Source organism: Gasterosteus aculeatus, chromosome 7 (genome assembly GCF_964276395.1).
Source record: "Gasterosteus aculeatus chromosome 7, fGasAcu3.hap1.1, whole genome shotgun sequence".
NCBI lineage: Eukaryota > Metazoa > Chordata > Actinopteri > Perciformes > Gasterosteidae > Gasterosteus > Gasterosteus aculeatus.
Window position 1 is genome coordinate 24,520,202 of NC_135694.1, and position 20,987 is coordinate 24,541,188.

The 20,987-nt window shown below is 44.7% G+C and overlaps 4 protein-coding genes across 4 annotated transcripts; all 4 read left to right on the forward strand.

Moving 5' to 3' along the window:
• Window positions 1–94: 94 nt before the first annotated feature.
• LOC120822864 (uncharacterized) lies at window positions 95–5,940 on the forward strand. Its single transcript, XM_078106647.1, has 6 exons — window positions 95–715; window positions 1,269–1,355; window positions 1,477–1,519; window positions 1,665–1,777; window positions 2,135–2,193; window positions 3,048–5,940. The coding sequence occupies exons 1-6, from the start codon at window positions 706–708 to the stop codon at window positions 3,453–3,455; spliced, it is 720 nt and encodes a 239-aa protein (XP_077962773.1). The 5' UTR covers window positions 95–705; the 3' UTR covers window positions 3,456–5,940.
• A 226-nt stretch (window positions 5,941–6,166) lies between these two features.
• timm10b (translocase of inner mitochondrial membrane 10 homolog B (yeast)) lies at window positions 6,167–8,095 on the forward strand. The gene is made up of 3 exons (XM_040182811.2): window positions 6,167–6,517; window positions 6,603–6,698; window positions 6,903–8,095. Exons 1-3 carry the CDS (start codon window positions 6,491–6,493, stop codon window positions 7,443–7,445), a joined length of 666 nt encoding a protein of 221 aa, XP_040038745.2. The 5' UTR covers window positions 6,167–6,490; the 3' UTR covers window positions 7,446–8,095.
• A 624-nt stretch (window positions 8,096–8,719) lies between these two features.
• On the forward strand, window positions 8,720–14,909 carry ilk (integrin-linked kinase). The gene is made up of 13 exons (XM_040182075.2): window positions 8,720–8,888; window positions 9,459–9,618; window positions 11,517–11,682; window positions 11,804–11,899; window positions 12,031–12,127; window positions 12,238–12,321; window positions 12,404–12,489; window positions 12,583–12,692; window positions 13,242–13,369; window positions 13,542–13,663; window positions 13,788–13,887; window positions 14,092–14,222; window positions 14,416–14,909. The coding sequence occupies exons 2-13, from the start codon at window positions 9,530–9,532 to the stop codon at window positions 14,563–14,565; spliced, it is 1,359 nt and encodes a 452-aa protein (XP_040038009.1). The 5' UTR covers window positions 8,720–8,888; window positions 9,459–9,529; the 3' UTR covers window positions 14,566–14,909.
• A 579-nt stretch (window positions 14,910–15,488) lies between these two features.
• On the forward strand, window positions 15,489–20,618 carry smpd1 (sphingomyelin phosphodiesterase 1). The gene is made up of 8 exons (XM_040182074.2): window positions 15,489–15,888; window positions 16,617–16,937; window positions 17,134–17,414; window positions 18,085–18,258; window positions 18,654–18,825; window positions 18,983–19,059; window positions 19,400–19,545; window positions 19,619–20,618. The coding sequence occupies exons 1-8, from the start codon at window positions 15,679–15,681 to the stop codon at window positions 20,035–20,037; spliced, it is 1,800 nt and encodes a 599-aa protein (XP_040038008.2). The 5' UTR covers window positions 15,489–15,678; the 3' UTR covers window positions 20,038–20,618.
• Window positions 20,619–20,987: the final 369 nt, after the last annotated feature.

Below are 20,987 nucleotides of genomic sequence, written 5' to 3' on the forward strand. Positions count from 1 at the left end.
CGCTTCATTCGGTCTCAGCTGATTTTTTTTTTTTCTTCCCATGCAGAAATAGTTACAACCACTTGTGCATTTAGCTGTTGTGAGAAACCTTCCAATTTTTCCGACCACAGTAGCAGAGTCACAGCGTTCTCAGTGTGAGAGAGCATGAACACAGACCACCACTATGATGCACGAAGCTCAACTGGACCAAATTCACAGCGATTTGCTCACTTTCAGGGAATTGACAAAGAAGGTCATGTATGTGCAAATATGTGCAAATATTTAGTCTTTAGTTCATTTCAGCGTTAGGTTAAGTACATTAGGGCTTCAACTGGGGATTTCATTTTTTTTTTTTTTTCCAGAGCATTTAAAAATTCTTATTTTTTCAAATTCAAATATTTGTAGGCCCGTTTTAATTGTTTTTATTAATGTGCCGACATTTCATTACAACATGAATGTTGAACTTCCCAATGAAATGTTTAGGAAATCCTTTTAATCATTACCTAGGCATATATTTTAGAGCGTGTTGTAAGTCACGATGGGATTGAGACCGGGTGTCTCGGAATGAGGTTACGTTGCTTCCTGTTTGTAACTGAAGAGCAGACTTTTCAAAGCACTGAGACAAGAGAGACGTAACTAAGGCAGAGTAAAAATAGACTGCAGCGTAGCTCACCTCCCCGCTGAAACACGTTGGTGTCCTGAAGTCTCGTTCTACACGGCTGCAACATGATTACAGGTAGGATCTTCTCAAATTTGATTCACATTTACAGTAAGTTTGTTATTGCAAATTTTGTCTTAATGTTGTATATTCTAGTATAGCACTTACCAAACAAAACAAATAAGCTAAATCCTTTCTAAAGATTAGGACACGGAACATGATATGACAAACTGTGAAATAAAAAACAGTGAGATGATAATCATGAAGCTCTTTCGAAAGTATTAGAGGATTCACACACACACACATACTCTCCTGTTTGTCGAGTTTGTAGGCCCTAAGTAGTGTTATCATACCATGTGGCATGCGCTTTTAATATCAAATTATTTTTAAATTAAGATACATTTACAATGAGACTGTTTCCAGTTAAAAGAAGAACCATTAAATGTGTCGGTATTGTTCAGCTGAAGTTGCTGCACTGCATGTTTCACAAATATGAATGAATAGCATAATTTAACGGTTTCTCTCTGTTTTTCACCCATTTCACATCTAAAAGCCAGCGTTTGAAAATCTTTTTACCTACATCTTTGTTTGCCGCGTTGGTGTTGTGTTTGTCTTTTAGGCCTCTTGGCAGGTCTGGGGGTGTTATCGGTCGCCTTGTTCATCTCTATATGTATCAATGTCATCTTGTGCCTCAATCGAAGAACCAATTTATGCAGAGGTACTGTTCAGTTACACGTGAAATCATTGCTTTTTTCAAACGTTGTCACAATTTATTCTTAACCTTTCAGCTTTTACAAGGCAATCTATAAATTGATATATTTATTATTTTGTTCATACAGAGATGCACGAGTTCTGGCTCACATACATTTGTAGCGCAGAAAGGTACGCTTTTTATTTATTCATTTAGTGCCAATGATTGTTTAGTCCGAAAACATCTGAATTTGTCGTACGTTATGTGAATTCTAGTAATGTTACTTTATGATGTGCAATAGAAGAATACTTTCTGTTCTTCCACATCTTGTTAAAGCCCGTCAGAAAATAAAGGACATTCTTTTCATAACATCAACGTTGAGGAGCAGCAGGAAGATCATTGGCTACAGGAAAATCCAATTTATGGCAACATCAACTCAGACAGAAGAGGTGAGAATCGCCATTTGTTCAAATAATAATAACAATGTCATTGTTTCCTTTTTAGCATTTGAAGAGTAGTGTATTATTGCAAATGACATGTGGACAAGTTTTTTAAAAAAAATCACTGTGTATTTAAACAAAATGTGGTTTAACTCCAAGCAGGTTACATGCTAGTTAATAATAGTTACATGCATAAATAAATGCAATTAAGCTGTATTTCCAATGTCAACATTTCAAAATGTAGCTGTGTTTGTTATAATTCAGTCAGAGGACAAACATTTCTCTTTTCTCACTCACAATGTGTATACGCAACTATTTTGATTAATATCTGTAAAACAGATCAAATCCTCTGTTTCACTTGTTCAGATTCTGTGGAAGCTTGCCATGAGATAATGACCATGCAACACGCAGGAGATCACGCAAAGGTAACTGTGCTCTGACTGCTTGTTAAGACCTGTGTCTGTGGAGATATTACGTACTTTCCGAAACATTTGATAGCCTGTGCAAGGAATCATCACTGCACAGTGGAAAAGATTATTGTATACTACATGCTTCTGTGGGTTGGGTTGCATGTTCCCCTGCTCTATATTATTCAATTTTACTCATTATACTTGCACAACAATGATTCAATTGTTAAACCTGTCCAAAGCTTTGCATCTTTGCTCCCGGCGACTGAGGTGTGTGAGCAGAGTCGTCCTCTGCTAGTTAATGTCCATGCGTTCTTTGGGACGACACCTCACCCCCAAATCCCTGTTTGAATGATTAGTTAGGAGTTGTGATGGGCAGGTGGCACCTTGCATGGTGGTCCATGCCATCGGTGTGTGGAAAGGTAAATGAGTTAAAGCGCTTTGTGTAGTCAGAAGACTGGAAAACAACTGCGCAAGTACAAGTCGGTTTATAATCCTGAAATGTAAATAATATAATATGCACTAAAGCAACTGCTGCTTTTACCAGTCACTTGACTACAAATTGTAAGTCCTTATAATGTAGTATATTTGCTCATAAATTCACACTGAAACTAAAATGTGATGGCGTGCATCTGATGTAAAAATACACACGCGGGTTGCAGACCAGTTAAAACCCCAACTGACAGGTTTGCTTTCAAAACGGAAGGCAACACCATTCACATTGTGGTCAATGAAACTAAACCAATGAACACAATCAAGCACCAACGTTCTAAAAATAAAATCTGATTTACAGAAATACACGACAACCAAAACCCACAAGATCTAGACTATAATCATTGAAAGTAATGCAAAAAACATCTCCCGTTTCACAGAGGTCTTCCCAGGCCGACCTTAATTACGCCTCGCTGGACCTGAAGATGGCGAAGAAACGCGGGAAGAAGAATCGCCACCAGCAAAGCCCGACTCAGCGCCGCAGCAAACTTCAAGATGAACCGCCGGCGCAGCTCACGCCGCCTGCGAGTGCTTTCTTGGAGGTAGAAGCAGACGTGGATGCTCACCTGCCTCCCAGAGACACCATGCTTTCGCACAGTAGCATCTACCTGAACAGTCAGCAGATCGCCCAAGAGACGGAGGACAGGGAAAGGGATTGTGAGGCAATTAGAAAGAGGGAGGACGGGCGCAGTGCACAGCGGAATGGAGAACAAGGCGGTAGCAGGATTGTGTGCACACAGCGGACAGAGCTGGAGGCCTTTCAGAGCGGCAGGTCGTTTCATAAGTAGCTTCAGCCACGAAATCGAAAGGAATCGTGTCGTAAGACTCATGAAAGGGACAAAGGTGACTCTCTGTTGCCGCGTTTGCATTGATGACCTTCAATACACAACCGGCTTTGCGCAATTTCATTTTTGATGCGAACAAAACTGCCGCTCGAACTCTTGGTGTTGAGCGTCTTAGGAACAAAAAGGTGCGCCTCTGTGCGCAGAGGATGTAATACACGTAGAGGATACAAAGAGAAAGGAAACAGGGTGACATTTAGAGGTCAAATGCCACGCGGAAATTTGCCATTTCTTGCGAAAGACAAGGAAAACATTATCACAGGACACGACAGGTCTTTTTTTGATGTCTCACCAGCAGACGTCAACAGTAGTCTCAAGAAGCAGGAAGGGGGAAAAAATCATCCATTTATTTTCCATCCTGTAGGAAACTTTAGTGAGCAGATATTGAATAAATGTTGCCTACGCATATGAGAATCAGCCTTTCAGTTATACAATGACTATAGATAAATATTCATGAGTTAAGCATGAGAAATGAAATAAGTGAAGTGGGATATGGAATTAATGTCATCTCATTTTCCCTCTCGGCCCATTGTCGTGTAATTGTCACCCGCAGAAGCTTTTACACATTTAAGTTACGATAATGTTCATGAGCTTCATAATCTACGGCACTATAGTGAGCTAATGCGCCGCCTGCTAAAACTGTTATTTCCCTATCTGCAATCCCCACTTGGGGAAGATAATTCACTGCCATGTTAACTGCTGAGTGAGCGGAGCTCTGAAGGGAAAACCTCATCTTTCATAAAGACTCTCACTTTATCGTCATATTAAAATTATAACGAGCGTGATTTTGTCACATGTCAGACATGAGCAGTCGACATAATTGCGAGGAATACTTATTGTATCTGCAACTACATTACACCGTGTGTCATTCACCTGCATTGACAGGATATTTCCTTTGTTGCTGCGGGTAACATAATTAGAATGGGTCATTTATTTCTTCAGAAAGGCAAAAGAACCAATCGAGCAGATACGGGAACAAAAAGATTCATTTGGACAGTTTGTGAATGAGGCCCGCTGACTGCACATTGCACGTCCTCCTTTACAGCATTAGTAATGCAGGAAGAAATAACGCTCTTCATTCGCCTATAGCAACAGCGTTTTCTCCTTCAGCATCCTGCAAAAAAGCAATTGTATCAATGACGATAGATGGAGGCTCTACAGTTGATGTTGGCAGCATCTCCACCACTTAACCAGCTATGCTCCTCTCATTGTGTTCTTTTAATGCGTGGCGCACACACTCGTGCTGTGAAGCTGCGAGTGCACTGATTTGAAGAAGAGTTCTGCCAAGCTGACTACTCTCTGCGAAAATCTGCATTTCACTTTAACTTGTAACCAAGTGAAGAATTAAAGATAGTCCAAAATAAAGTTGCATGCTCAAAGCTATCATATGGTTGAGGCGACATACTGGTTAGTAATTTAGTCAGAAAAAGAATGAACTAAGGGTGTTCATGCTAACTCAGAAACCACACACACGCAAACATGCTTACACACACACACACCATGAGAGAAAGTACAAAGGAGCTGTGTGTAGCAGGTTTCAAAAAACAGCCGCTGAGGCCGATCCCTCTTGTAGAGGAGCTTGACAGGAGAGCAGCGGCGGTCAATCGACACGACTGCTTGTCAAAAAGCCCCTCTGGTAACCAGAAACACAAAGTGAATGAGAAACATACTACACTTGTAACAAAGGTTTCATGGATCCCTCGTCTCAGGTGACGTTAAGTGGTGTTTCCATTTGATCATTTTTAAAGTGAGCAGAGAGGAGAAAATGGACTCAACGTCTATGATCATATGGACACTTTTAGTGTTATAAATGTTGCTTTTTTATATTTTTCATGTGCATTTTTATGGAAATAGGTCACTCGTAATCATGTTTAAAGGTGTACTATGCAGCAATTCCTTAGATTTTTTTTTTAAAAAGGTTCAATTGAACACCCTCTCAGGTCGGAACAACCACTCTGAAACAACTCTGGAACATATTCTGAGGAATAAAACACACACACACATGTCCTTTGTAACAGCCACATTGCCTTTGTATTAGTTGGCTTAACTCGTGGACAATCCGTGTAGCATAGGCAGCATTGTCTGCCCTCTCTAAATGCCGTCCGTGTTTCATTATGAATTGCTTTTAGTGTCTGTGCCCATCACATTTAATGGCTGCTTGAAAAAACGCTGCAGTGTCTTGGGCTTTTTGGCAAGCATAATAAATTATCAATATAAATATGTATGATGTATGACCTTCCCTGAAAGGTTCGTTCATAACAAAATAATAATATAAATTATTTTTACAATATATCAATAGCATTTTTAGCCATTGCAGTTTCAGCTTGAGCTGTGTAGCCTATAGATAAATTATTTTTGATTCATTTGATATAAATTATTCATTTCTTGAAAAAATACCTTGCAGAATAAAACGTGCATATGTTTAAAGGAATTCATTTGTGTATTTGTCTGGAAATCTGTTATCCAACGAGTTACTGGAGAAGTGATGAAACAAACCTTGGTGACAACACATATAGTAGCTCTGTTTTTCATACATACAGAATACTGATAAACTCGTTATTAAAATTGACTTTAAAAAAATACTATATTTGCACCTTTAATTGAAACCACACTGACTTTATCAAAAAGATGCTGTTCGCCCTACAAGCCATCAAAGCTCTTCCTGCAGAGCACCAACAACGGCACCAGGTGACGCCTCCTCCTGCAGCTCATAGACGATCTTTGTTAGCAAAATGGCGGCGCGCTTGTGAATGTCATGCCGCTTCATATCATCCCCTGAATCGCCTCGCGTTTAGGTGCGTTTAGTGGTACGTTAAGGTATAAACGTACATTACGTCTTATTGAATTGTGACGTCCTTCACTCAGACAGGTAAAGCTGGGGGACGGGTCTTTAACTCGCGTGATTTAGGCTCTCCCGGCGTTAGCATTTTGGCTAACGTTAACTGTCAGATTAGGTTGAGCAATTTACGGACGGAATCACGATGGAACCTGAGCAGCAGCTGAGAAATGTAAGTCCCATTAAGACGCAGTGTTCGATGCATTGGGCGAATTTGTGAAAAGAAGCAGTTTGATCGTGAATTTGGTTTCTCGCAGCTGCGGGATTTCCTTCTGGTTTACAACCGCATGACGGAGATTTGCTTCCAGCGATGCAGCAGCAACTTCAACTACAGAAACCTCACCATGGACGAGGTAGGAATCCTGGGAAAACGCACATTTATATCCCCACATTCTGGCCATTAACAAGCAGCTGTCAGTTAGTTGTCCATTCATGCCATCCCTCATCTCCTGAGGTTGAGGTCGGGGTCCTGAACAAGCCGGTGACCTCGCTTTGTCCGTAGGGGTCAAGATTGACCCATGTTAGTTACACCTGAAACCTGTTGTCGTCTGGTCCAGGAGCGCTGTGCGGACAACTGCGCGGGGAAGCTGATCCGCTCGAACCACCGCCTGATGGGCACCTACGTGCAGCTGATGCCCCGCATGGTGCAGCGTCGGATGGAGGAGATGGAGAGCAAGGCCGCGGCGGCGGAGGCCGCGGCGGCATCGCAAACCCCCGCCGCCTTCTCCCAAGGAGCCCCGCTGCTGGAACGACCTTTGACCTCAATGGCCATCGACGACGCCGGACCGCAGCCGGCGGGTTTGAATGTCCCCGTTGAACTCGACGCTGCCAAATCCACGAGGGCGTCAGAAGTCCAATTATCAGCCGCCGCGATGGAAACGGCCCATTTCTCTGCGCTTCGTGAAGTTGGCCACGGACCGTCTAATGCGGCAGGCGCGCCTCGGCCGCCAGTAGCCGTTGACCGAATAGTGTCTGAGAGCTCGGCGCCTGTGTTCACGCCACACAAACCCGATGTGCCTGTGGCAACGGTAGCTGCACCTACAGATTCCAAATCAATTGGGGGCCGGTCAGAAGTCCCGCCGCCGCCGTCAGGCCTGTAAAGAGGGCCGGACTGCGTGTGTCTCCGGGAGGTTAAACTGTAGTGATGTGGCTGGTGCTTCCTCTACAAAACAAACCAAATGGGACATTTTATGTGTTGCTGAAAGTAATTGCCGATACAGAAATAACATTTCAAATTAACTACTATAATATTTGAACTCTCAATGTCGTATAACCTTTTATAAAGCTTTTAGGTTTTTTCTCTTTTTGCATTCGGGGAAGATAGTTTACTAACAGACATCTCAGATGATGTATTTAGGGACATCTCATCTGAAGGAAATAAAATGAACCCCTATTATGACAAAACAGTCCATCCCGTCCCTCTTGATAAATAATGTATAGTTATTTCTGACGGTATCGCAATAAAAACAATGCAGGGCTTACGATGGTAGGTGTAAATTCTTTGTGTTAAGAGGCAAAACAAGGAAGACGTTCTTTCAACAGCATGTGAGCGTAATACCTGCGTGCATGTTGAGAGTGATGATACCACATGAAGCTCCACCAGGATCCCTCCTTGATGGTGGATGCTCGATCATATTTGGACGTCAGCCTGGACTCGCAGAACGGAGAGCGCGATGTGATGAACTCACTCATTCCTGATAACCGTTTTGAAATGTGATTATCTTCGATAATAAAAATGAGTGTATGTCGATTTTGTCATGCTGCGCTTTTGTCGTGCTGCACTCTCGGGATGTGAGTCCAGTTAATCAGTCACATACCGCTTCCCTTTCCTCCCTTAATTTCCTGTCTTTGCATGCTGCATACTTCTCAAAAACTACCATAAGCGCTCCCAGGATTCACAAATCCAACAGTGTCTTCTGCCTTATTTTAATCAACATTTATTTACTGCTAAAAACAAAACCCGCCCAATGAATCAGCCATGCTGGTATACAGCACAGATTCAGATCAAAGATCTTAATCTTAATTTGGCCACTGGAGAAAATGCAAAGGATCATTTTCAACTGTAGAAATGTCATAATGAGCCGAGTTATATTATGTTAGTAATAAGTATTATTAAAGACTTTGTAGGTTATTTAAAAGGGAAAAACACACCTGTAAATTATCCAATTCATTAAAATTGGACAAATATTGAGCAGATTTCCTCCAATACATGGTGGTCATCTTGATTATATATATTTTTTTATTTGTATCATCAAGCATTGGAACACACACGTGTAGTAGTTCGTAGGATTCTGCATCCAGCAGGGCTCGGTGCTATCGGCCCCCCGGCAGGGGGCGCTGTTGTGTCGGTGTCCCGGGACGCGGGCCGCCGGTAGCAGAGTAGCAGCAGTAGCCCACATCGACTCGCGGGAGCGGGGCGTGGACTCCGGACGACTAGTCCCCTCTCCCCGAGTTCAGCAGACGACCGACTTTCTTTCGGGGGGGAAAAAAAACAGCAAAGAAAGCAAAGAAAGAAGGAAGAGAATCCGATCGACTCGCGACCGGTAAGAGTTTCGTGAACGGCTTTTTTTTTTTAAATGTAACTGCTAGTTTTGTTTCCATTGTGGTTGCGGATGTTTTCATCTGGATGTCCAAAGCCACTTGGACTTTTTAACAAAAATATTTCGAAGTGATCCAATAGGCGAGCCCGTCCGATCCCAACGGAGGTGGACGGAGCCAAAGGGAAACGTAACGTAATGTCTATTTAAGGATTTTTTGATTTCATTATCGATGGAGCCTGAAATAAATGCCATGGCTTTTATTTTTATTTTTTTCAGGTGATGTGGTGTAAATGTTGCATTTAACAATCACCCATCTTAATGCTTAATGTGTAGGAATAAACTGCTACTATAGGCTAATAGACACAACCTAAGGCACCGGGTTTAACATACGGAAATCTTGGAAATAAACACATTTCTTTGTGTCAAGCGAATGGAAGTGAACTTGGGGACAGACATCACTCACTGATGGCGTACACTGCATTACCATTTGAACTAATCACTATATTTGTTATTCGGGAGCCAAAACACAAACTCTCTGATGAAAGGAGTCTTTGTTTTAACACCATTTTACAGGCCACACGTCCCCGATCCCAACAGAGATAAAAAGGGGGAAACAGTCAAGGGAGGAAACCCACGGCACAGCAATGGATGACATCTTCACACAGTGCCGGGAGGGGAACTCTGTGGCTGTTCGTCTGTGGTTGGACAACACAGAGAATGACCTCAACCTGGGGTAAGCGGGATCATCTGCACGTACGCCCCCACCCCCCCTTCGTTATCTCTTGGATTTAAAGTCTGCGCAGAGACTAATTGAGTGAAGTCCTCCGATGGATGGCGTTGACTTTATAGCAAATGTACCACATTTGGCGGGTGAGTGAGTCTGTGCTGGTGCGTGTGCACACGAAGCAGGCCGAGGCGCATTAGAGGTGGTCAAATAGTTTCCACATTGTGCGCTCCCTGCAACTCCAGACACACACACACACACACACACACTCCGCTGAACATCACGCAGCTTTGGTTGTTCCATTCCAGTCTTTTCCCCTCTTCTTCTTGGGTTTCTCTCTTTATGATGTCATCACCAAAAACTGCGTATGTGTGTGTGTCTCGCTAAAAGCAGTGTGCGATTTGTGGAGCTTGAGCGATGACGTGAATGACTCCGGTAACAGAGTACAGCCCAAAACCCATCACGGATATCACAGAAAACCTTTGCATATAGTGCTGAAATGATTTATTCCATTTATTTTGTCTTTTAACGTCGTTCGTGCAAAACAACCAGTTGGAAGACTTTTCTCTGTTCTCTAGAAACAAATAGGGGGCTTTTTTGTTTTAAAACTCCATGAATGAAACCATATTCTGAGCAATAATTGAATTCAAAATGGACATTCAGGAGAATCCGAGCACCTCTGCCTGTTTACACAAACCCTCTTCCAGAAAGGAGCTACGAGACCTCGCTGCTAAACACCTCGGCTATCTCATTCTTAGGCCGGGCCATATATGTGCAGTTTTGTTGACGTTGACTTTTGAGCGGCTGCAGTGCCGCGAGCCAACCACGCAACAGCCAAGGCCATTTCCTCTGTTCAAGTCCATACAGGGCCAGGCCGCTGCTGACGGAGCTCCTCAGGCAGCTCGCTGCCGTCCCACGCAAACATCCGAGGGACCAGTCATTATGCTGCGCGCCGGCCTCCGCCGTTTAATGAGGAGAGACTCAGCTGTGCCTTTCATCTCTGCGGGACGTCCGGTCCGGTTATTTGAAAGTTAGCGTTGTGTTGGTATGAATGAGGCCCCCCCCCCCCCCCCCCCCCTTCACCCTCCCCCTCACCCTCCGCCCAGAATTTTGATGCTGAAAGTAGGAACTGGATAATGACGTTAAGTGCCATTTCAGATCTCCCCTGGGAGCGGTGTGTGTGTGTGTGTGTGTGTGTGTGTGTGTGTGTGTGTGTGTGAGCGAGTGACACAGGAAGACACAGGGAGAGAGAGAATGTGTAGCAGGATTCCACAGTGTATTTTCTTCTCCGTCATTCCTGAGTTTTCTTTTTTTTCACCCGTTACTTTTTATAGCGCGCGGGGTTGGTCTGTGCACGCCGCTGGATCCGGGTTGACAGACAGTGTGACTAACGGCTATTTCGCTCAGGTGTGACACTATAGTCCTGTAGCTATTTCCACACCGGGGCCACACAAGCTCTCTCCAGGTTTAATGTTAAAGCGGAGTGCAGAGTTCTGTGGCTTCGAGGGGACTCGTGAGGAGCCGCAGCAGCTGCCCCCCCCGGGGGTCAGCTAATGTAAAGGAGCCACTTGGGGGTGAAGGGGCCAGTAACACGTAGGTGGCAGCTTGGCTCCTCGTAGACTGCAGGCAGCGTACGCGTTGCATGTGTTTGCAGGCATTCCAGCTCGCCGTTGATATATATATATATATATATATATATATATATCGGCCACTCGTAAGATTGGCACGAGAAAAACGCGCTTATGTCTAAACAAAGATAAGCAGGTAGTGGAAGAGCAAACCACACAGATAACGTTTTGGCAGCTGATGTATACTGAGAGTCATTTAGAGGGCACCGTACGCGTTTTTATCGAAAACATTCGAAGTAGACCTTAAACTGTTTATATCATCATCGTGTCGTGTTTCAGGGATGACCACGGCTTCAGCCCCCTCCACTGGGCATGCAGGGAAGGGAGGAGCGGAGTTGTGGACATGCTCATCATGCGAGGCGCCCGTATTAACGTGATGAACCGCGGAGACGACACTCCGTTGCATCTCGCCGCCAGCCACGGACACAGAGACATCGTGGCAAAGGTGAACACGCTACGCGGTTACAAGCGGGGGTCCGCTTACGTTGCCTGAGCGGAGAAAATGTGTTTTTCTCATGGTTTATTTAATTTTTTTCCCGTCTCACCCTGTGACCTGTGAATGCCAGCTGATTCAGTGCAAAGCCGACCCCAATACAGTCAACGAGCATGGAAACACACCACTTCACTACGCCTGCTTCTGGGGCCAAGACGAAGTGGCAGAGGTGCATAACACATCACACACACACACACACACACACACACACACAGCTGTTCCAGGGAAAGTGTCTCAGTGTCTTTGTTTTTAATCCAAAACCCACCCGAACCAATAACCATCATAACCCCTTCTCTTCAGGACTTGGTGACCAGCGGTGCCCAGGTGTGTGTGTGTAATAGGTATGGACAGACACCTCTGGACAAGGCAAAGCCTCACCTGAGCCAACTGCTTCAAGGTCAGGGGTCATTTATGGGCAGATTAACAGATTCATTATTCCATTAAAAAAAAAGCTTTTTTCCACTTTTCCACATTTTTCACCACTTTTCTATTGTTCTTTATTTGTAGAAAAGGCAGAGAAACTGGGTCAGAGTTTGATCAAAGTACCCTACAAGGAAACCTTCTGGAAGGGAACCATGCGAACACGACCTCGTTAGTATAATTCACCAGATGAAAGGAAAAAGTCCTCATATTGTGTCAGGATGTTTGGTTATTTCTGTTTTGGCTCTTTCAGGTAACGGTACCCTCAACAAGCAGGCCGGTATTGATTTCAAGCAGCTTTCGCTCCTGGCAAAGATCAATGAAAATCAGTCTGGAGAGGTCGGTTGCACTCTGAGTTTACTGCTGTTTCTGTCTTTCTAAATGTATTTCCGGTTGCCCAGTTGTTCATTAGGCTACGTGCTCCGTCTGCAGTTATGGCAGGGACGGTGGCAAGGAGACGAAATTATAGTGAAGGTGCTTCAGGTGAGAGACTGGACCACCAGGAAGAGCAGAGACTTTAACGAGGAGCATCCGAAACTCAGGTAATTTACACATCAGCCTTCTGACGGTGTCAAAAGGAAGGGTGGTGCTTGACGTTGGCTCTTAAAGGGCATCTATTGTGGTGTCTGCACACAGCATACGCACATCAGAGTCCGTTCATGGGCTTCACATAATCACGTGCCGTGATTTGATGGCATAACTGAGGCTAATACGTTTAGTTCTGTCGTCTCCCTGTTTAATGAATGCAAACGACTTCGGAAGAACCTTTAAGTGAAACTCCTTATTAGGACAAAAAGGAAGAAACCTTTTTCACTCAAAGAGTGGAAGGACTCGTGTGGAAAGAACTTGGCAAGGTGTCTCTGAGCAGGACAACTAACCCCTAATTGCTCCCTGGGCAAGAATACATGGGTTAAAAATGCATTGTCGCTGTGGATAAAAGCGTCAGCTAAATGACCTGTGATGTAAATGGGTTGTCCTCCCCACAGCAGACCTTATTTGTTCCTAATCATCTGATCAACACCTTGTGTTTAAAGAATATATTACTGTGTAGTTTCAACATTACATTCTCTGTGTCTGTCGTGTCTCCAAAGGATTTTTTCTCATCCAAACATACTGCCTGTTCTTGGGGCCTGTCAGTCACCTCCATCGCCCCACCCCATCATCATTACCCACAACATGCCGTACGGATCCCTCTTCAACATACTGCACCAGGGAACTAGTACGTACTTCAATTCATATACAAAGTCGAGATGGCGCATATATTTTTACCGCATTGAATGCAATATGGCTGAGGATTTCTATTGTAGACGAATGACATCACACAACTCATCCTCTCCACATCATGCTTTGAACTTCTCTCTCCTGTCCACCTGTGTCTTCCTCTTCCTCAGCTCTGGTGGTCGACCAAAGCCAAGCAGTGAAGTTTGCGTTGGACATCTCCAGTGGCATGGCTTTCCTTCACACCTTAGAACCAATGGTTTCCCGGCTTTACCTCAACAGTAAGCATGTCATGGTGAGACAGCGCGCAACGGTTCACAGTGTAAACCAAAATAACTCTAGTCTATTACTGCCTCTACGCACACTCCCCATAGAGGAGATCCTGTGACACGTTGAATGGTCAGATGTTTGATTTGCAGATCGATGAGGACATGACAGCCAGAATAAGCATGGCGGATGCAAAGTTCTCCTTCCAGTGTCCCGGTCGTAGTTACTCCCCAGCGTGGATGGCCCCTGAAGGTATTAATCCCTCCTTTGTTCTCCTCCTTTCCGCCCTACTTGCTCCCCTTATAACGCCTTCTCAGTCATATAATAAGGAACATCTTGTACGGTATAATTTAGTCTCAGTTAAGTGGTAGTCATCCGGTTTGTTGCCCGTGTTACAGAATAAAAACCAACCACCAAATTAGTTTTTTAAGTGCCCCTTTTCCCTCTCGTGTGAAGCCCTGCAAAAGAAACCTGAAGACATCAACAGAAGATCTGCTGACATGTGGAGCTTTGCCGTGTTATTGTGGGAGCTGGTTACCAGAGAGGTCCCTTTTGCTGACCTCTCACACATGGAGATAGGCATGAAGGTAAGTGTGTGTGTGTGTGTGTGTGTGTGTGTGTGTGTGTGTGTGTGTGTTTTTGTCTAGACACTCGCTTGTCTGTACCCGCACACCCACATTTCTGTATCCCTCACAAACACAGCGCCATACCTACCAAAATATCCAGAGTTCAGTACATGTTTTTGACGTTTTTAACCCCCGACACCACGCCCATTCTTAGGTGGCTCTCGAAGGCCTTCGGCCAACCATTCCACCAGGGATTTCCCCTCATATCTGTAAGCTGATGAGGCTGTGCATGAACGAAGACCCGGCCAAGAGACCCAAGTTTGACATGATTGTCCCCATTCTGGAAAAGATGCAAGACAAGTGAAGGCCTTCACTGCAATCTGCGCACTCCTGTCCCACCTTGTATTTTTATCAAACCACTTCACACTCAATGATGTATCTGCCTAGCCACTGTAAATAATATAAGAGACCACTTTTGCTTCACAATCTGAATAATACGTGCTATATTGCTGTTTAAATTAAATTTGAGATATAAATGTTTATTAGTCCATGTGCTCTTTTATAATGGCTGAAAAAATAATTGGCAAACTGGCCAGGAATCCAGTGTGGAGTCAGACACCTGATCACACCCACAACCGATCCAAAGAAATGTGTGCAGAACCAAAGCTTTTATACACAATGCAATAAACGTTTTATATTTATGACAAATCCTGATCTTTTATTTCATTCATTTGGATTTTTCTCTTTAAAGACGATTTCGTTGGTAGTTCATTTGTCAACTGAGAGCCACAAGATGGGGCTGAAAGCCTCTCAGGAATCTTAGTGTCAGTGAACCATGTGCTTAAAATTGTCAAATCACTTTTTACTCTGTCTGTAGTGAACCTTTAAGCCCAGCTCACCTGCTGTGGATGCAGATTTCTCAAACAACATTCAATAGCTTTTTTTTAGGATCCATTGTCCTGTTTCGGTGAGAGTTATCGACCAAAAAAAGCAAATCCAGCCTTGACAGGATTTGTTAGGATGGTGTGTACACAGTGTAACACTTCATGTTGGGAAATTACTCTTAAACTTTTAGGATGAAGCGAAGGTGTAACTGCTGCACTATTAAAGTATCACTGCAGTGGAATCGTTAACATAAAGTAAACTGGTTCCAAATAGTCGGGCTGGAAACATCAAGCAATTCTCCAAAATCGACCAAATTGATCCACCGGCTGGTGCGCGGAACCAATCAGCTCTGCGGGTAAAAAAAAAAAAAAAAAACGTACCGCGTGACGAGTCACGTGACCTTCTGCTCCTTCCATAAGAACAGGGCTAGCTCGTTAGCCCCCGGTAGTACGAGTCATTTCTCAGCTGACAGCGAAGCGGCAAACTGCCCCGCTGAGTGTTACTTCCTCGACGCTTCTCTTCCCTCCCCCCTCCCCGACTCCCCTCCCGCCCCCACGGCGTCTGGTTCTCCGGAAGGACCCGTCCTCTACCGATGAAGCTCCCCGCGATGTTGGGACTCGTGACCTGCGCGCTGGTTGTGATGTGGCCGCTGCTCGGCTCCTGTCATCCCGCAGCGACGCCGCGACAGCCCGGCTTGGCGTTCGTGGAGGAGTTCGCCCGTCCGGGCGTGGGCTTCAACTGGAGAAACGTCAGCTGTGGCTTGTGCAAAGCCGTGTTCACCATCCTCGACATCGCCCTGCTGGTAAATGTTTGCGCTCGTTTCTCTCACCGGGGCCACTAAAGAGGATGCTGGGGGTCAGCGACGGTGTATGTGTGCGGCGGGTGACCTTCGTGGGCCGAGTGGTTTCGATTGGGTGTCTTGTTTTACGAGTTCCTGGTCTAGTGTTCATACCTAGCAAAAAGCTAATGCACTGCAGTAAATGCATCCCTGCTGAAAATCGTGTCTTTATACACTTAACATGAACTGCTAAACGAGGTGTTCAAGTTAAGGGTCAATCTTTTTATTTTTGGTGTTTAGGGGGATTTTATTGTATTAACATTTCTGAGTATTTTGTCCACTTTTTATATTCTAAGAGTTTTACTAACTTTTACAAGTGTGCAATCAATTGTGACATCAGGCCCCTGTGAGGCCTTACATCATGGTCTGCTTTTAAAGTCTTATCTCTTGACCTGTGAGTAAAGCTTAATTTGCACAAAACCATCCTTTCAACAGTTCGATCTTCCAGTCTTTGTTGACCTAAAGTCTGCCAATGGGTTTGACCTCAAACGCCGCCTCTAAACTGACCATATTCTAGCGACCGAATGATCATTGAACGCTGTACTTACAGTGACTTAAATATGACGTCAAGCATTATTTATATCTCGTAAATATGATCGGATTTGTAAAACATCATGTCTAAGGACTATTTGGACCTTTTTTTTTATTGTCACACCACCTCTCATGCCGCTCTGCCTTGTGACCTCTCCTAGAACGACTTGAATGAAGAGCGAGTGGCATATGCGGTGGGAGAGGCCTGCATTCGTCTCCACCTGGCCGACGAGCTTGTCTGTCGACAAATCGCCGAGTTGTTTAGGGACGACTTCATCCGGGCCCTGCAGCAGTCCTTGCTGTGGCCCACCGAGGCGTGCGCCCTGCTCGTGGGCCCTTCCTGTGGCAAATTTGACATCTACGCCCCGTGGAACATCACCCTGCCAAAGGCCCCAAAGCCCCCAGTTACGCCGCCTTCTCCTCCAAAACCGGGCTCTCCACAGAGCAGGGTCCTGTTTCTGACTGACATCCACTGGGACCAGGTGAGTGAAATCACCCCCACAGCAAGTGCTGGTACACAATCTGCCCTCTTAAAACGAAATGGGAAGTTACTGATCTACTCGAAAGCAATGTTTCCCTTTTTTCCTCTGAACTAACCACAAATCGGTATGTCACCTGACTTTGCTTTGGATCAAGCCCAACTTCTGTCAGTGGAAGAGATTATGATTATTACTTTAGGAGTACGTAGCCGGCAGCGCCGCAGACTGCAAGGACCCTCTGTGCTGTCGCAACGGCTCTGGCTTTCCTGGCCAGCGGCAGATGGAGGCCGGGTACTGGGGGACCTACAGCAAGTGTGATCTGCCTCTGTGGACGGTGGCGAACCTCCTGGAGAATGCTGCCAGAGACGGACCGTGGGACTGGGTGTACTGGACCGGAGACATACCGGCGCACAATGTTTGGTCTCAAACCAGGAAACAGCAGCTGTCGGAGCTTACGGTCATCTCGAGGCTCATCCACAAGTAATTTCCCTTTAGGATGTGGATAGTAATGTAATCGCTTGTTACACAACGTGGTGGATGTCTACTCGCTAATACTGATAACTTAACCACACTACTGAAAATTCCATTTGAAGTTCTGGATAAAGCAGTTGCTTAACTTTAATCTCAAAGCGGCCTTGTACTCTGACTCCAAAACACGGTGATAGCGTTGAATGTTCTTGCTGCCGCTTTGTGTTGACATGTGTTGCTGGAGGCCTGTGCTACGACGCAAGTTTACATACCGAGGATATCTCCTTCGATATCTGGCTTTAAAAACCGCAATCTTGCAACTGTTGTACCACTGCAGTTATCAACACCAGGTTTCCCCAATCTTGCTTTAGACTCATTCCCGTTTAAAGGGGCAATGTTTGCAGTGCCCAATCACAATAATGGACAAGGACAGTCAGCAGAGTGACACGTCTTACAAACTGAGGGCAATTCAACAAATCATTCACACTAAGGGAGCGTTGAAGCTGTCCTGGTTTTGTCTCACAATTCGCTGCACGGCAGATGCATGAAGGGTCAAAGTTCAAGATCTGTAGGACGTCTCAATTGACTGCAAACTGCGTGCAACAGTCCCAGTTTAATCTTCATAGTACAGACCTAGAATCTAAGCAACCACTGACTTTACTCTTGTCCGTCTTCTGTCCAGACACCTGGGGCCTAACGTGACAGTTTACCCTGCTATAGGGAACCACGAGAGCACACCGGTGAACAGCTTCCCCCCGCCGTTCGTTCACGGCAACAGATCCTGCGCCTGGCTCTACGACACAATGGCAGAGGAATGGGCTCCGTGGTTACCAAAGCAGGCTTTGAAGACCTTAAGGTGGGTTTTATTGTCTGAATGTTTATTGGTTCACATGGCTATGCAGGTCATGTCACGTCACCATAAGCCATAGATCATAAGCTGTTTACTTTCATATCTCGATCAGAAGTGGTCACATTTTACATTACAGGTCACTTAGCTGACGCTTTTATCCAAAGCGACTTGCATTGTTAACCCATGGCCTTTTCATTTTTGCCTGGGGGGGGGGCAATTAGGGGTTAGGTGTCTTGCTCGGGGACACTTCAACATGGAACAGCCGTGGCTTGAACTACCAACCTCGCGGTTCCCAGTGCACCCTTTTCTCAGACTATTACTTCCTATGGATGATTTTTATTTTATGGGCAGCCAGATCCAAAACTCCAGTCCTTCAGCTGTGTTTCTTGCTGTAATTGCAGATATGGGGGATTTTACACATTGGAGATTCAGCCTGGTCTGAGGGTGGTCTCTCTCAACATGAACTTTTGTGCCCGGGAGAACTTCTGGCTGATGGTGAACTCAACAGATCCTGCTAACCAGCTGCAGTGGTTAGTCCATGTTCTCCAGGCCAGTGAGGACAAAGGGGAGAAGGTGAGAACGGCGTAACTAAACTTGATGTGTTGTCTAAGCTGTGTGCAGCATTCTACATGTGGTTAAAGACTCTACCACTTGTTTTACTTCCCTTTTACTGGTTATGAGCAAAACTCTTTGCTTTTAGTGCAATCCTTCTGTGCTCTTGACTCCTTAGGTACATATAATCGGTCACATTCCACCTGGTCTGTGTCTTGGCAGCTGGAGCTGGAACTACTATCACATTGTCAACAGGTAGCTACAATGACGACAAACCTAAAGATGCCATATCCCAGAATGCCCAGTTTACTTCCTGTTGTCCCACAGCTGAGGGATTTAAGTTCTGGACTGATTGACTGTATCATGGAACATGAATTTTTCTCAATTGTCACTACCTTCTGCATGAGTATTTTAGCAGCCATTTGCTTAAAGTCATATCATACATTGGAATATTAATGAAACTGTCTTGGTAATTTGTTTTTATTCAAAATGTTGACTAATTACTTGTTTGTTTCATTGGCCCTTTTATGTAGTCTTGAATCTACTTTAGCTGATGTCTTTAAAGGCCAGTCATCTCTAAACATTTTTTTTGCAGATATGAAACTACAATTACCGGGCAGTTTTTTGGCCACACGCATCTTGATGAGTTCCAAATGTTTTATGACGAGGCCACCATGACCCGCCCGTTGGGAGTGGCCTTCATCGCGCCCAGTGTCACTACTTACATTAAGCTTAACCCAGGTGAGTTAAAGGAACTCGTCTACTCTCCTACAACATTTCTCCTGCAACGGTAACCTGAGCTCTTCTCCTTCAGGGTACCGCGTCTACTACGTAGACGGCAATTACAACGGCAGCTCCAGGCTGGTGCTCGACCATGAAACCTACATCCTCAACCTCACGGAGGCCAACCACAGTCCCGGAGCCCCAAGTATCCCAGAACCGAACCCCAAATGGACCCTGCTGTACCGCGCTACCGAGGCCTACGGGCTGAAAAGCTTGTTCCCCTCAGACTGCGACGGGATGTTGAGGACCTTTATCAACGATGACCAGGTCTTCCAAAAGTTCTGGTACTTTAGGTTCAAAGGACACGTGTCGCTGCCCTGCAAGGAGATGTGCAAAACTACGCTGCTCTGCTTGCTGCGCAGCGGGCGATACGATGAGCTGCAGAACTGCGACTTAGTCAATGGTTTAGGAGGAAACTTGGCTCGGGCTGCCAGAAAAACCCTCTGTTGAGCAGAGGAAGGTTTGGACTGGAGGAGGAGAGTGACTAAATCTGAAATGATTGTTAAACGACTTCTATTTGTTCAATAGTAAAGTCCCAAGAGAGATTTTTCTGTCAGTTGTTTAACCTCTGATTGTGATTGTAACTGGCTTCTGGTCGGTCAGCTGCTGTTCTGCAATGCCTGCTTCAAATTCTTAGAAAGTAGTTCTGTTTACGTGAAATGCACAGAATTGCAGGTGTGTACATGTTTTGTTTTGCAATACTATACTTCGTGCCTTGTATCAGAAAATATTATAACTCAACCAAAGCAATATTGTCTCAACAGCTGTTCCACTAAAGGATAGCTTTAACTTAATGTCAGAATGATGTTGTGCAATGTTTGATTATCAGCTAACTTCCTTGTATCATGAGAAATTTAAATATTGTGGGGATTTAAGCCAGTATTTACAGTCTCAAGAGTTCTCCCCTATGAGATTTAATGCTCACTGCACTTTATTGTTTGGACCTAGAGTCTCATGCATTGGAAGGCTGTCAGCCTGTGTGGTAACATGAATAACTTGTAAAGCAAGTGAATAAAAATGCTGTAATCTGATACTCTTGTGTGCAGAGTTACTGAGTTCTCCAGGCTTTCTATATTGAACTGGCGTATGTCCTGCAGACACCTGAAAAGGTCTCAAGTCTTCCTGCATAAGCTGAAATGTTAAGACATGTATGTTGTAAACTAGTTCTCACTTGCCCCACATTTCCTTCTCTTTAAATCACTAACTGGGGGGTTTGCACAAAAGTACTTTTTTTTTTTTTTCCTAATAAAGAAATCCAGGCTAACTGAAAAGGCGCCGCTTGACTGTGTGCCGTTCACCACGGCTTAATCGTTTGCTCCCCCTGCTCATCTTGGCTCAAAGTCAATACAGCTGAGAAGTGCATGTTCATGCTTAAGTAGACCACCGTATCGATTGGATTT

Coding starts and splice junctions, on each gene's coding strand:
- LOC120822864 (XM_078106647.1), top strand. Junction 1,356..1,476: donor AAGAACCAATTTATGCAGAG/GTACTGTTCAGT, acceptor TTGTTCATACAG/AGATGCACGAGTTCTGGCTC. Junction 2,194..3,047: donor ACGCAGGAGATCACGCAAAG/GTAACTGTGCTC, acceptor CCCGTTTCACAG/AGGTCTTCCCAGGCCGACCT.
- timm10b (XM_040182811.2), top strand. CDS start 6,491: ATGGAACCTGAGCAGCAGCTGAGAAAT. Junction 6,518..6,602: donor CTGAGCAGCAGCTGAGAAAT/GTAAGTCCCATT, acceptor GGTTTCTCGCAG/CTGCGGGATTTCCTTCTGGT. Junction 6,699..6,902: donor GAAACCTCACCATGGACGAG/GTAGGAATCCTG, acceptor CGTCTGGTCCAG/GAGCGCTGTGCGGACAACTG.
- ilk (XM_040182075.2), top strand. CDS start 9,530: ATGGATGACATCTTCACACAGTGCCGGGAGGGGAACTCTGTGGCTGTT. Junction 13,664..13,787: donor TCAACAGTAAGCATGTCATG/GTGAGACAGCGC, acceptor TTTGATTTGCAG/ATCGATGAGGACATGACAGC. Junction 14,223..14,415: donor ACATGGAGATAGGCATGAAG/GTAAGTGTGTGT, acceptor GCCCATTCTTAG/GTGGCTCTCGAAGGCCTTCG.
- smpd1 (XM_040182074.2), top strand. CDS start 15,679: ATGAAGCTCCCCGCGATGTTGGGACTCGTGACCTGCGCGCTGGTTGTG. Junction 17,415..18,084: donor ATCTCGAGGCTCATCCACAA/GTAATTTCCCTT, acceptor TCTTCTGTCCAG/ACACCTGGGGCCTAACGTGA. Junction 18,259..18,653: donor CAGGCTTTGAAGACCTTAAG/GTGGGTTTTATT, acceptor CTGTAATTGCAG/ATATGGGGGATTTTACACAT.